Source organism: Dendropsophus ebraccatus, chromosome 15, assembly GCF_027789765.1.
Source record: "Dendropsophus ebraccatus isolate aDenEbr1 chromosome 15, aDenEbr1.pat, whole genome shotgun sequence".
NCBI classification, from domain to species: domain Eukaryota; kingdom Metazoa; phylum Chordata; class Amphibia; order Anura; family Hylidae; genus Dendropsophus; species Dendropsophus ebraccatus.
The window spans coordinates 66,510,060-66,524,635 of record NC_091468.1 but is presented as its reverse complement, the minus strand read 5'-3'; the positions used below and the strand labels follow the sequence as shown (position 1 = coordinate 66,524,635).

The window sequence follows — 14,576 nt, the reverse complement described above, 5'->3', positions numbered from 1 at the left end:
CTCCCCGATCAGATGACTAGTTGCCGCCCCTCTCCCGGCCACGTGACATCTATACTCTGCTGCTGGGAACCTTATAAGCACAATCATGCTGATTGGTTCCCTTTAAGAGTTGTCTGATTTTAAGAAAACTATTTAAAAGCATCCCTTCTGCCTCTCTGGACGTCCTGCAGTGATGACATCATAGTTGCTGATTGGCTGCAGCATCCTTCCAGTGGTGACATCATCGGTGCATGCAGGAATGGAGGACAGGTTCCCTCCCAGTTTAGGGCAGAGACCATTCCGGCCTCCGTAGTAGTGTTGAGCGGATCTGTCAAACTGTTTAGCAACCTTCTCCGAACCTGAACACTCGGCATTTCATTCCCTGCGGCTGAAGAAGTTGGATGCAGACCTAAGGCTGCCAGAAAAACATGGATGGCGCCATAGGTCATAGGTTGTATCCATGTTTTCCAGGACTCGCTAGGACTGCATCCAACTTCTGCACAGACAATCAAATGACAAACCCCCCAAGTTTGGAGAACGTTGCTAAACAGTTTGACAGATCCGCTCAGCACTACTCCTTAGGCCTTGGGGCCCAGATGCACCTGCAGCCTCTATGGAGGGAATCACCGTTATTTGTGGTGAAGTCTTTCTCTGCAGAAGTCGTTGACTTAGGAAATGCAGCAATTTGGAGTCATTGGAACTTTTTTGCACAATCTCACTCCAGCCCCGACCTGGAAGCGGACTTATAGCTCAGCTATGTATTCTGATACCCTTAGCACTCATGATGTAAGACCGACAGAACAGCGTGAGTGTACACAAGTAGGCTTTCCAGTCATGCGGCTGCTTCACTACAGCTTCCAATCCACATCCGTGTTCCATGCAAATGCGGCCTAACGTACACAGACACACATTACTGACACACTCAGACACTGACACACAGCACTTAAAGGGGTACTCCAGCGGGGGGGCACTTTTGTGCTGGGACTGGGGATGAGGTGGCCAAGGGAAAAGACGTCCACTCACCTCCCCGGTCCCAGCCGCAGGTCCCGCATCGTGGCGCATCGTGGCGTTCCCGGCCGCTTCCGGGTGTCTGACGCGGGCCCGAGACGTGACATCTCAGGTCCGCTCAGCCAGTCAGTGACAGAGGCGGGATCTGAGCGGACTTGAAACGGATCTCGCCTCCTTCACTGAGTGGCTGAGCGGACCTGAGACGTCACGTCTCAGGCCCGCGTCAGACACCCGGAAGCGGCCGGGAACCGGGCACCGGAGCGCCGCGATGCGGGACCCACCACTGAAACCGAGGAGGTGAGTGGACGTCTTTTTCCTCGGCCACCTCTTTAAAGCTCAGACTTCTCCATCTTCCTCGCTGTAAGGCGTTAAGGTTGAGGACCTTCAGGTCATGTGATCAGGTCCTTCACCCTTTTCTCCCTCTGTTCAGGTCCTGCTGCATCTCCATTGTCTTCCAATCTTCAGCGCTCACCCTGCACTACAGTGAGTGGGCTGAAGATTAGAGCACTGGGCCCCTCTCCCTCTCTGGGCTCTAGAAGTGCCGGGGCCCTGGTAAGCCTTGCGCTGACACCGGCTCTGCACATGGCCATCGTAGCTGCTTATGATGGTGGGCGAGGCTCATTTGTAAGGAATCCTCCTGGATTTGAGTTGTTTGTGTGAAGCACAGGCCTCTGGGTATGTTATGGATTGTAACACTGCAGAGTAATGGTGCGTTTACACGGAACGATTATCGTTCGAATTTTCGCAATAACGACGATGGCATTTCAGAGATAATTGGCTTGTGTAAACACAGCGAATGATCAAGCGACCAGCGAAAAATCGTTCATTGTGATCCTTCAACACGTTCTTGAATCGACGTTGGTCGTTCGCTTAAAATTCTCAGATCGCTTCGTGTAAACAGTCAAGGATTCACCCTATGGGTGAGATGGGCTTAAGCGATCTTAAAAACGGTTGCACTAACGATTTTTCTAACTATTTGTTCGTCTAAACACTGATCGTTATAAAAACCAAATTGTTGCATCAAAATCGTTAAATGATCGATTGGGCGAATTATTGCTTCGTGTAAACGGACCATAAAGATGGAGGTGTATGTGTGTGGGAGCTTGTTAGCTGCTCTTCCATCACATGACACATATCTCTTTCTATAGAGCGATGTCAATGATGCCTTACAGCGGGGGGAGGGAACCCTGGCTCTCCAGCTGTTGCAAAACTACAACTCCTATCATGCCTGGACAGCCAAAGCTAAAGCTCCTACTGTCCAGGCATGATGGGAGTTGTAGTTTCGCAACAGCTGGAGGGCCAAGGTTCGCTACCCCTACCTTAGAGTAATGTTACACAGGATTTTGCAATCATTGGAGCGGGTAACGCAGACAGCCGTCGGGGGTCGGTTTCCTTATCTGCTCTCCACATCCGGTAATATGTCACATATCTTCCACCTATATCTCTTCTCACTTCTGGCTGTAACCGCCATGTACCTCTCAGTGCCGTCATCGCCGAATGTGTCTCATGTATTTCTCGTATATTAGTCAGTATAAGAAAAAGATTCTGACTAGTCCCTTGCTGCCCCTGGTATCACCATGGCGGTCTTCATGTTGGATACGGTATCTTCTCTATGGCTGGGTTCACACTACGTTTTTGCAATCAGTTTTTTTTTCATCCGTTTTTTTTTGCAAAAAACGGATGCAAGTGTGTGCATACGTTTTGATCCATTTTTCCATTGACTTCCATTAAAAAAAAGGATCTTTTTTTTTTTTTTTTTTTTTTTTTGCGGACACAAAAACGTGGTCGACCACATTTTTGTGTCCGCTAAAAAAAAGGATCCACACACATGCATCAGTTTTTTTCTATCTGTTTTTCTATCTGTTTCATGAGAAAACGTGGCGTGAACCCAGCCTATATTGTATAATCCAGTATGGTGACTATATGAGGCTCTGCTCCCACTCCCACCATGGCAGTTTCGGACCTATCCAGCGACGGACGCCAACGTTTCTCCATTACTACTAATCTGCTGGTTTCCGGCCTTCTCTGTGGTCACATGTCTGTTACTAAGCGGTAGGTTGTGCAGTATGATGTGGATGTAGTCTGCCCGCCTGTTGCTTCATGCCTGTACTGTCAGTAGTTACTGTGTAATACACGGCCAGCAGGGTCTGTGGTGACACGTCTCTTCCCTTTACGTAATAACAGAAATAGTTACATTCGCTCGCTGTTGTAGTCCTATTCCCCGCTCGGCCATAGTCTCTTTCATCTGTAAATGATGGCGAGTCAACTCCCAAAGATCAAAGCACTTAGAGTGTTTGAAGGGTAAATAAAAAGGGGCCCGGTACCAGCTATAAAGGGAACTTTCCGTCTGATTTATTAATCTGGGGTTTCTCCGCTTTTCATTTCATCTATTTAATATGATTTATTGGGCTGTGTTTTTTTTTTTTATACTGTGCAGTTTGTTCAACAACATTATCCGTACCGAGCGCTCAGGAACTGGTGCGGCATCCAACTTCTGACTGAAACTGCGAGGGTTTGGATATTGTTGCTGAACCTGAACGTATTGACAGCGCTGCCCAGCACTACTCCTCTAACCAATCAGAAGGGTGCCGGCACCCGCTCCAATAAGCTGTTCAGTGTAGCGCTACTGTCCAACATGTATCCTGCACAGGTCAGACACCCAGTCACTTATTCATGTGTACAGTATTTGAAGTTTGAGCTGTAGTTCACAGTGAGAAGAATGGCGTGTAGTTCTGTAGAAAATAATGGGAATTTTGCATTGTACGCGCTTTCTTTTGGACGTATTTTCATGTCTAATAAATGCGGATATATATATGAAGGAAAACTGTGGGATCAAGGCCTTAAAGGAGAAGTCCGGCAACATTTTTTATTGAAGCATTTTATTGCCCCCCCCCTTCCAAAAGTTATAAAAATCTTCAATATACACTTACGGGAAATGCTTATAAAGTACTTTTTTCCCTGCACTTACTACTGCATCAAGGCTTCACTTCCTGGATAACATGGTGATGTCACTTCCTGGATAACATGGTGATGTCACTTCCTGGATAACATGAGGATGTCACTTCCTGGATAACATGGTGATGTCACTTCCTGGATAATATGGTGATGTCACTTCCTGGATAACATGGTGATGTCACTTCCTGGATAACATGGTGATGTCACTTCCTGGATAACATGGTGATGTCACTTCCTGGATAACATGAGGATGTCACTTCCTGGATAACATGGTGATGTCACTTCCTGGATAATATGGTGACGTCACGCCCCGACTTCCAGAGCTGTGCGAGCTGTGGCTGCTGGAGAGGATGATGGCAGGGGGACACTGAGGGACAGAGGGCACTGGAGGGACACTGAGCATCCCTCTGCATCATCCTCTCCAGCAGCCACAGCCCGCACAGCTCTGGGAGTCAGGGCGTGACATCACCATGTTTATCCAGGAAGTGACATCACCATGTTTATCCAGGAAGTGACATCACCATGTTTATCCAGGAAGTGACATCACCATGTTATCCAGGAAGTGACATCACCATGTTATCCAGGAAGTGAAGCCTTGATGCAGTAGTAAGTGCAGGGAATAAAGCACTTTATAAGCATTTCCCATAAGTGTATATTGGGGATTTGTATAACTTTTGGGGAAGCAATACAATACTTTAATAAAAATTTTTGCTGGACTTCTCCTTTAAAGTGTCATGATGGGACAATTGTGGTGAACTTCTGGATTATCAGTGGTTCTTGCGTCCCACCATGACAGCTACATGAGTGAGGCTCCACCTGTGATGCACAGTGGACGTGTATAAAACACGATGCTGCTTTCTTATATTTTCCAGTTGTTACTCGGTATCCGTCATTCTGCGCTCCTGCAGCTGCTGAACTGTTCGGCCCGGTTCACACCTGTTGCTGGAAATTCTCCTAGACGCCTTAATGGGAAACCACAGTTTGTATGTGTGGTTTTTCTCTCAAGCTGTCACCCTCCCACTGGTGAACACGTCATTGTGAATAGCTGCAGTCACCATTATTATTCATGATCAGAAGAAACAGGGTAAAATAATCCTTAAGATTTACAGAAGTCCTGCCGGATTTCCATGTATTTCCTCACTTAGTTATTTAGCGTTAGGGCACCGTCACATGGCAGGATTTATCCACCAGAACCTGGAGCGGGTCCGAAATATACCAGAGATACCAACCTTCCTGTATATCCTCTATGTAGCTTTTACTACTTCTCAATCTGTGTGTGTGTGTGTGTGTGTGTGGGTATATATATATATACACACACACACACACACACTTTGTAAAAATTAATGTGCTGTAGTGGATTAAACAACAAGTAAAAAAACATACTTGCCTAGCTTTATGGCCCTATTCCACGGAACGATTATCGTTCGTTTTCGGACGATATCGACCGCTACGGACGATAATCGTTCCGTGGAATAGAGTGCAACGATCAGCCGACATCGTTCATGTCGGCTGATCGTTGCAGTCGCATGTTTTTCAACATGTTGAAAAACAAGCGACTGATATAGCAGCGATCTGCTGCCGTCGCTCCGTTGAATAGGAGCATCGTCAGCAGACGCTGCTATATCCTATGGGCTGCCCGGACGATCTAGCGATCCCCCGGGCAGCCCCCCCGCAGCTCCCCGCCGCCCCCTCCCGCACTCACCCGCTCGCTGCAGCCGCGTTGAATAGCGGCGGCAGCGAGCGGCGAACGAGGAGCAAACGAGCGCTGACAGCGCTCGTTTGCTCCTCCCAACGACCCGTGGAATAGGCCCATTAGTCCCCTGCTGCTTCTCTGTAGATCCTATCAGTCTGTAATCTTCTCGCCAGTGAATGGCTGAGCCAGCAGGTTCTGCTCCCAAGGGCCAGTCTTAAAAGCAGGAAGACAAGATCAGACAGAGACTGTAATGGATCAGGGCTAGGTAAGTACGAGTTTTCTTGTTCTTCCTTCTTTCGTTTTCCTCCTGTGCTGTGATTATAAGCTTTAGGCCTTTTTCCCTAGTTCCATGCACAGTCAGTAGCGGATTATAATAGGTCCATATCAGGCGGTAGCCCGGGGCCCAGAGCTCCTCCACCCAAAAATGTTTTACTTCCATTGGTGTATTGTCTCCTGGCTACAGTTCTGCCATGATTTACAAAAAATTGCTGCTTTTTTTTTACCAGTAATTTGCACAAATCAGGGCATCATGACATTATCTATTCTGGACTATATACACCATGCTAGTGCTGCCAGTGCTGCAAGGCTTGGTGAACAGCTCGGGGCCTATGGTAAAGTTAGTCCACCCCTGTGCACAAGCTGTAAATATCTTGCATCAGTATGATGCCGGGAGCCCCGGCTGTGTCAGTACGGTACCGCAAAGACTTACAGTAGCTTCACACACACCGGATCTTGTACGTGTGAATGCACCGTTAAACTGTATGGATAATCCGTTGTGTTGCACACCATCTGTATATACGGCCTGTGCACGGAGTATGAGAATAAGGCCTTATCCGGTAGCTTTTTTTGCAGTCTGTTGGACATAATAGTTCATCGCCAGGTATTGCTGCTAAACGTAGCTGCCATTTACTATACAAGATTCTTTCTTAGCTTTGGTATATTCTGAGCATGCTGCTTCTTTCTCATAGTCTCAGTATCTTTTTCCCATGGGTCCTCAGTACAGCGTCTTATGTAATTCATCACTCTTCTTATCTTCTGTTTGGTCTCTTTAAGGCTGAGACAAGGAAATTGTTAGTAAAAAAAAAAACAAAAAAAAAAACGTATGTACTAAAAAGTACTAGTCAGCTCTTTTTATCTCTTCAGAGAAAAGGGATGTAGTTCTCTTCTTTCATAGTGAGATTTCACTGACAACTGGTTCTATTTTAAAGGGGTTATCCAGGAAAAGCATGGCTGCTCTCCTGCAGAAACAGCACCTCTCCTGTCTTCAGTTTGGGTGTGGGTTTTGAAGCTCAGTTACATTGAATTGAATGGAGCTGTAGTGAATGGAAAGTTGCAGTACCACACTCAACCTGGGACAGGGGTGGCGCTGTTTTTGCAAGAAAGAAGCTGTGCTTTTTGTTGCCCCGGATAACCCCTTTAAAGGGGTACTCTGGAAGGGAAAAAAAGGAAGTGGTGTATTCTTTCCAGTGTGACACAGTGCTCTCTGCTGCCACCTCTGTCCATGTCAGGAACTGTCCAGAGCAGGAGAGGTTTTCTATGGGGATTTGCTGCTGCTCTGGACAGTTCCTGAGATGGGCAGAGGTGGCAGCAGAGAGCACTGTGTCAGACTGGAGAGAATACACCACTTCCTGCAGGACATACAGCAACTGATAAGTACTGAAAGACTTGAGATTTTTAAATAGAAGTAAGTTACAAATCTGTATAACTTTCTGAAACCAGTTGATTTAAATAAAAGAATAATATTTTTGGTGGAAACCCCTTTATTCTGAGTGTTATACTCCTCTAACATATAGTAGAGCAAGACATTTTTCTACAATATGGAAGCACAGATGGATAAATTTAAAGGGATTTTTCAGTGATAGTATTCACTCCCTGCAGTTTCCTACATGAACATTGGGGGCAGCAGAGATGCCTGTGTAGCCCCTTACTAATGCCACTCAACAGAAGTGGATACATAAAGAAAAAGTATCAATTGATTTGAATCAAGTTGTATTTAAAAGTAATATTTATTAAGGTAGTGCAGTTAATTTAATAAAGTAATGTAATGTAATTTTTTTTTTTTTAAATTACAATACATAGTGTTTTTTTTTTAATAATTTATTATATTAACCTATTGTGGCCCCTTTGTGAAAATCTTTGCTAATTTTTATAGCTGTTGCTGTGCACTGTCTGTAGCTGTATACGGGCAGCAGCCCAGCTGCATTGTCCGCTGTCTATCATCAGGTACAGCATGTGTTATAGCTCTTTAGGCAGGGGTCTAAGAGACCAGCGAGCTGCCAGTGACTACTGCCTGTATACAGCTGAGACCTCTTACACACATCCGTATTCTGCAGACACATTGTAGTCTATGGGCTGTGGATGCTCGGAGCTGATGTTTATAAATACTGGAAAATTTTAAGTGTCACTGTCATCTTTTTTTTTTCTTTTTTTTTTTCCAGAAATCAATAGTCCCGGCGATTTTAAGAAACTTTGTAATTGGGTTTATTAGGCAAATCTGCCATTATCTACATTCAACAAGACTTTCCCCAGCTCCCCCCCCCCCCTCCTGTCTCTCTCATTCACTGCTTATTATCAGAAAATCTCGACTCTTTTACATCAGTCAGGCTCAGTGTAACCTATGGAGAAGGGAGGAGGAGGGGGGGAGATTAGTAGGCAGCAGAGAAGAAAGGATTACACAGTGGGACCTGTGTGAAAGCCGGTACTCAGAGGTCAGAGAGGTCAGGGCTGATGGTCGAGGAGATAGCCCTGTGATGTAGCTGTAAATTTACTTTGTTGTCCCATTTTGGTGCCTTATCTCCCTCCACCCCTCCCCTCTCCATAGAGAACCATGAAAACAGGGGGGAGAGCTTAAAACTGCTTTTTCATGATAAAAATGCATTTTTTGGCTAATAAACCCAATTACAAAGTTTCTTAAAATCGCCTGTACTATTGATTTCTGCAAAAAAAAAAAAAATATTTGACCGACAGTGACATTGTCAGAAATATGATTATCAAAAGGTTTCCCTCACCTTTAAGTTGGCCCCGATAATGTTGCATATATTACAGCGCATGCGGCAGATGCTCTATAAATTGTGCTTGTATTGTCTTGTATGCCTGTAAGTTTTTATAGCCTTATTCTAGCTGCCGCTTTCCAGGCAGCCGGTGTATTGTTTGCGGTGGGTTGGGTTCTTCATGTGTCAATAACTACTTCCTTCTTGATCCCAGTTATTACGAGAGACTGGAAGGAAAACAAATTTGGTTGCACAGTAAGGCGGGAGAGAAAGTAGACTATATGGCTGAGCCGCAGCAGTAGTAATAGTATGACTGCTATCTGGGTTGTCCGTAGTAAATCCCGCAGATGTATTTTTGAAGAAGTTTACATCGCTGTTCTCTCTAAATTCATCCTTTAGTAGAAAACTATGAAGTAAATTTGTAATGAAAATATTGTGCAAAATAAAGTTCATGCAATAAATTTTAAAGTAAAGAGAATGAAAGGCACTCACCACTGTCATTTATTAATCTTTACCATCTAGGATACATTCCTTACTAGCAGACCACGAGGACGCCATCCACCTTACCTCACCATCCAGTGTCCTCGTGGTCCGCTAGCATGGAATGTATCCTGCCTGGTGAAGATTACTAAATTAAAGTGGTGAGTGCCTTTCAATTTTCTTTACTTCAAGACCTATAATTTCTAGGCCTATTTTTGAGCACGGACACCTTTTAGAAAAATTTTCTGAAGGGTGTCCATGCCCAGTAGGACCGTCCAGATTTCCTGATAAAAAGTCCGGCCAGATTTTCCTGACATGTGACGAGTCCCAGAAACTATCTTGTGTATTGCAAAAAAAAAGTGTTACTGCAGTTATAAAAAAACAAACAAAAAAAACAACTCTTTGAGAGACATACAGACAAAAATAGAAAAATGCAAGTGTCAGGACCGCATATACTCCCTCCAGCGTACATACGATAAAACCGGTTCTAAAAACTGAGGTTCTTAGCAAACCATTCAATCCAATGGAATGTACCTACTCTCCACGTTAAGGCGAACCCTATAAGCCGGACTCTTTCACCGACACAGAGCCGGGAGAGGAACGCGCCATGTGGGGACTTCCCCCACCTTGTTCCGGGTCTGAACACTCATGTCTGTCTAAAATTTCAGTTTTTTCTTTTTTCCTTTTTTATAAAGGCGGTGTTAAGTGTCGGGTTGTTATGTAGCCCCTTTAACACTCTTTGCAGCTTTTCATGCAGATTGCACAGTATAAAGGCAGATGCTACTTGCAGGCATGTTTTCTTGGGTAATACGCAGGTGTGGAGCCAGTAATATATGCGTTCACAGCCGCCGCGGCGGTCTTCCCTGTTGCTGTAATTATTTTCACAATATGCCGATGGTGCTAATTGGAGTCATTAGAGAAATATTGTACTTTTTTTTTTTTTTCTCAAGCTCTTCACCCTGTTTGCTTCTTTGTGTGTGTGTCTCTCCTTACTTGGCTGTAGATATTCGGTGTTAGATAAATTGACATTAGATCTCCTTGGTCAGATTCGTCGGTACACTGACTTGTTTATAATTTATTTTTTAAACTACCAACCTGGTTAATTTTTTTAGGAGAGTTGTGTGGCCCAGGTTTGCTAAAACATCTGTTCTTTTTTTTTTTTTTAACTGTTTTATCACAGGTAACCGTGCTTTCCAGTCTGTATGGCTTTGCAGAGAAGCGTTCATGCCATTGGTCAGTGCTTGTTTGCAGTGCTGTTTAGGCCATATAAAAGGGTCCTCGTCCCTCCCTGTACCTGTGCATTGGTGCAAACTTACTGAAATTTCAGATGCATTTTTCCTTCCCGCGATGGACATGCGACTTTTTTTTTTTTTTTTTTTACCGCACCACCGGTAACTGTGAGTTCAGATTTAGTTGCATTGTCAGTACAATAATAATAATAATTGCACAACCTTATATTAACACACTATAATAATTACACGAGCGCATATGCTACCCCATTTGGTATAATGGGTCTGATGGAAGAGATGACTACCTGGCAACCAGCAATGGGACATATACTTTGCCAGACACCTAGCTACATCCCTGCTAAAAAAAAAACAAACAATGATGAAACATTAACCCCCCCCCCCCCCCCCCCCCCCCCCCCCCCCAAAAAAAAAAAAAATAACTAAATTAGAAAAAATTCTAGAACCCTGTAAGGTAGCCATCACATGGCATAGCAAGTGCAATTCACCTCACAATTTACAGAACTCAAAGGATCTCCTTCTAACATTGTAGTGCCAGACACCACGGCATACCTTCAGACGTCTTGCGGAGCTCATGTCCTGACAGGTTAAAGGGGTTATCCGCTCTTGTCTCCAGTTTGGACGGGGTTTGCAGCTCAGTGCCATTGAAGTGAATGGAGCTTAAAAGGATATTCCAAGATAGGACCAACTTGTCCCCTATCTACAGAAACGTTTTGAAAGATAGTGTATGGTCAGTCTAATTTTAATTCTTGGTGCCGTTTCTGTTAAACCCTTTAAGTGGTCACTGTCATTCCAAGCACCTTAATTTGTTCCAGGCATGATGGGAATTGTAGTTTTACAACAGATGGAGGGCCGCAGGTTTGACACCTGTGCTTTTATAGCGTCAACACTGTTCCTGAAAGGTAAATCAGTGTTTATCTCTTACCACCTATAGACTTGTGTCCTTCCTATGTATACAGGGTTGCATTATCATCAGTGTCAGCATGTAACCCCTTCCTTGCTGTGATACTGCTACAGTTTTTCACTTCAGTTGTAGCAGTTTGCAGACCCAGTTTATAAATAACCTCCCGCTACTTGATATCATAGAGTCCATAGTAATGTAAGGGACCTTTTACACACACAGATTTTATTTTATTAAGCAAAAGAGTTTCCTTCTGTACTCAAAAAGCTGTTTTCAGACCCCCCCCCTCACTTCAGAAGAAGCAGGATTTCTGTGTCCATTATGCTCTATGGAGAGGGGGGGGGGGGGCGAGGGAGAGGAGAAATGAAGAATCTGCAGGAAATGAAACTCTTAGGGATGAGAGATAGATGTGACGTTACCGGCCGCCTATAGGATCCCTGCACTGGTGGCACCTATGGCTGCCGCCCATCTGTATGTGTTCCCATAGAGACCCCTGTAGAGCTGGTACTGGGACCTCCGCTGATCATACTACTCCTAACTGATTATTGTGATTGTGGTTTTTTATGTATTTTGTTATATGTAATTGCATAAAGGGAATGGTGCCAGGAGTCATATGACCGCTCAGACCTCAGACTGCTTTGTATTCCTTGCCTCATTGGCCGCCGCCGCAGCTCGGAGAGACGTGTGACATAGTTATTAAACTTGTTCTGCAACCTTTATGTTCACAGCCGGGTTGGGAGTTTCTTCTTGTAATCTGACTGATTCCTTGTTTCTCTCTGGAGATCCCAGCACATCACGTGCACAATATCTTGATTGCATTTTACATTGCCGGAGTACCCCTTTAAGCACTTGTTCCAAGGGTCCTTTCCTATATACTGTAATAAAACTCAGGTCATCATACTATAGTTGTGATAAAGTTTCCCCAGATCTCATAGACGCTGCCGGTCCTAATGCACTAACCTAGAAGCTTTGTACCCAGTGGTACAGTAGAGGCCCCCTTTATTTACAGTGCATAACAAATCTGTAACTGTTTCGGTCATTACTTGCACAATTACTTCCCTGTTTGCCGTCAGTTCTCAGAAAAGTAATTTGGCACGCCCAGAAATCATGTCTATAGTCTTGTGATGACATTTAATAAAGGGAGCTCCCGCACCATCTTTCAGCAGTATCTCCATTAACTTGTGTTACGCTCTCTGACCCAGCATTATGGGTAAATATGAGAGAACTTGGTGTAAGCTCGGGTCCAAACAAACACAGTCACTCAGCATTTACATCCCGCTACCTGGCGGAGATGAACCCTGGGGCTGCATCCATCTTCTCCAGGCAGTGGGATTCCAATGCAGAGCGCTCAGGTTCTTGCTGTAAGTTCGCTCATCTCTGATTATGTCTGCACATCTTGATGTTCGCTTGGGCTGCATGGCCTCCAAAATTTACCCCTTAGGTACTTCAAAAATTTCAGATTTTTTCCCCGTAATTTTTTACATTTGCATGACTTCATTCTTAACCCCTTAAAGAGACTCTGTCAGCAGGTTTATGGCGTCCTATCTCAGGGTAGCATACACTAGTGACTGAGAAGCTGAACAGGATGGTATATTACTTACATTGTTCTGTGCAGCTGATCCGGAGATCTCCTCCTGAATAACATGGACAATAAGTAGTCTTCTCCATTATGTGCATGAGCCCAGTAGTCCTGGATATTCATGAGAAGCAGAAAACTTTGCCCCCCAGCTGCTGATTGGCAGTTATCTATCCATACTGTGTATAGGCAGTTAACTGTCAATCAGCAGCTGGAGGGCAGGGGGAGGGGTGCGGCAAGAATCCTATTCTCCTGCATATTAGGAGAACGGCTGAACAGAATGATGTAAGAAATACACCGATCTGTTCAGCATTTCTGTCATTAGTTTATGCTGCCCTCATTTAAGACCGCATAAACTTAGTGACAGATTCCCTTTAAAAAAAAATTCAAATCAACTTGTGCCAGAAATTTGTAATTTACTTTTTTATTAAAAAAGCTCAAGTATTCCAGTGCTTATCAGCTGCTGTATGTCCTGCAGGAAGTGGTGTATCCTCTCCAGTCTGACACTGTTCTCTGCTGCCACCTCTGTCCATGTCATGAACTGTCCAGAGCAGCAGCAAATCCCCCTGCTCTCCAGACTAGAAAGGATACCACTTCCTGTAGGACATACAGCAGCTGATAAGTACTGGAAGACTAAAGATTTTTTAATAGAAGTAATTTACACATCTCTAGCACTTTCTGGCACCAATTGATCTGAAATAAGAAACAATTTGCTGAACTACCCCTTTAAGGGGTTAATGCTTAAATTAGGAATAACTGCATCTTCTGTCTTTTTTTTTTTTTTTTTTTTTTAATGCGTAAAATCTTACATTTTAAAGAATGCAAAAAATGTTTTTGTCTTTACAGGCAAACTTGGGAAGCGTTTGATGATGAGAAAAACGTGCACTACAAAATTAATGTCTGTGAAAACTTACAAGCGCAGGAATGTGGTGGAGCAGCGTGCGCCGTTTCTGGTCATGGCGTAAAGGAGAACGTTTATCATGTGTACGGTGAGTGGGAATCCTTGTCATCTCTATAGGGCGACAGTACCACACCTATGGTTTTATGTGCGATTACATTAATAATCTCATAAGATGTTATTCAGAGTCTGCAAATCCACCCGCAGCACCTGGGAGGGGAGATTAACTACAGAGCAGGGAAAAACATCATTATATCCTGCTGCTGCTGTCGCTGGTGGGGTTGGGGCAAGATGTTTTGTGAAAACGTGTCAGAATGGTTGCACAGTCCCTCTCCCTCTGAGTATTGCCTCATTGTGACCTCACAGAAGGGCTGCTGCCCCGGAATCTGGCTGTGGTAGTGTGCAAAAGAGCATGCACTAACTAAGAAGCCTAAGGCTGGGTTCACACACTACGTTTTTGCAATCTGTCTTTTTTTTTTTTTTCATTCGTTTTTTGCAAAATCGGATCAAGTTGTGTGCATACGTTTTTCCATTGACTTCCATTATAAAAAAAAAAACGGATCCGTTTTTTTTTTTTTAAACGGACACAAAAAGGAGGTTGACTACGTTTATGCATTTTTTCTAATGGAAGTCAATGGAAAAATGGATCCATCCGTCCTTTTCATTAATTTTTCATCCGTTTTTTGCAACAAAAAAAACGGATTGCAAAAACGTAGTGTGAACCCAGCCTAATAGACACTGAGGGGCACTGCTAGTGTTCACGATAATGCTGTGATGGTGGATTACTGACAGTATGATCAATACAGGGCTCAAAGAAAAGTCCGGGCAGACCTTTTTTTTTTTTTAAAT

At 44.2% G+C, this 14,576-nt stretch overlaps 1 protein-coding gene across 1 annotated transcript in view; it reads left to right on the top strand.

Annotated features, from left to right (window-relative positions):
* IGF2R (insulin like growth factor 2 receptor) overlaps window positions 1-14,576 on the top strand; it is a 79,012-nt gene that overhangs the window by 1,924 nt on the left and 62,512 nt on the right. The window contains exon 2 of the mRNA XM_069955435.1: window positions 13,676-13,818. Within this exon, the coding sequence (XP_069811536.1) occupies window positions 13,676-13,818 (143 nt within the window). The remainder of the gene's footprint in view (window positions 1-13,675; window positions 13,819-14,576) is intronic.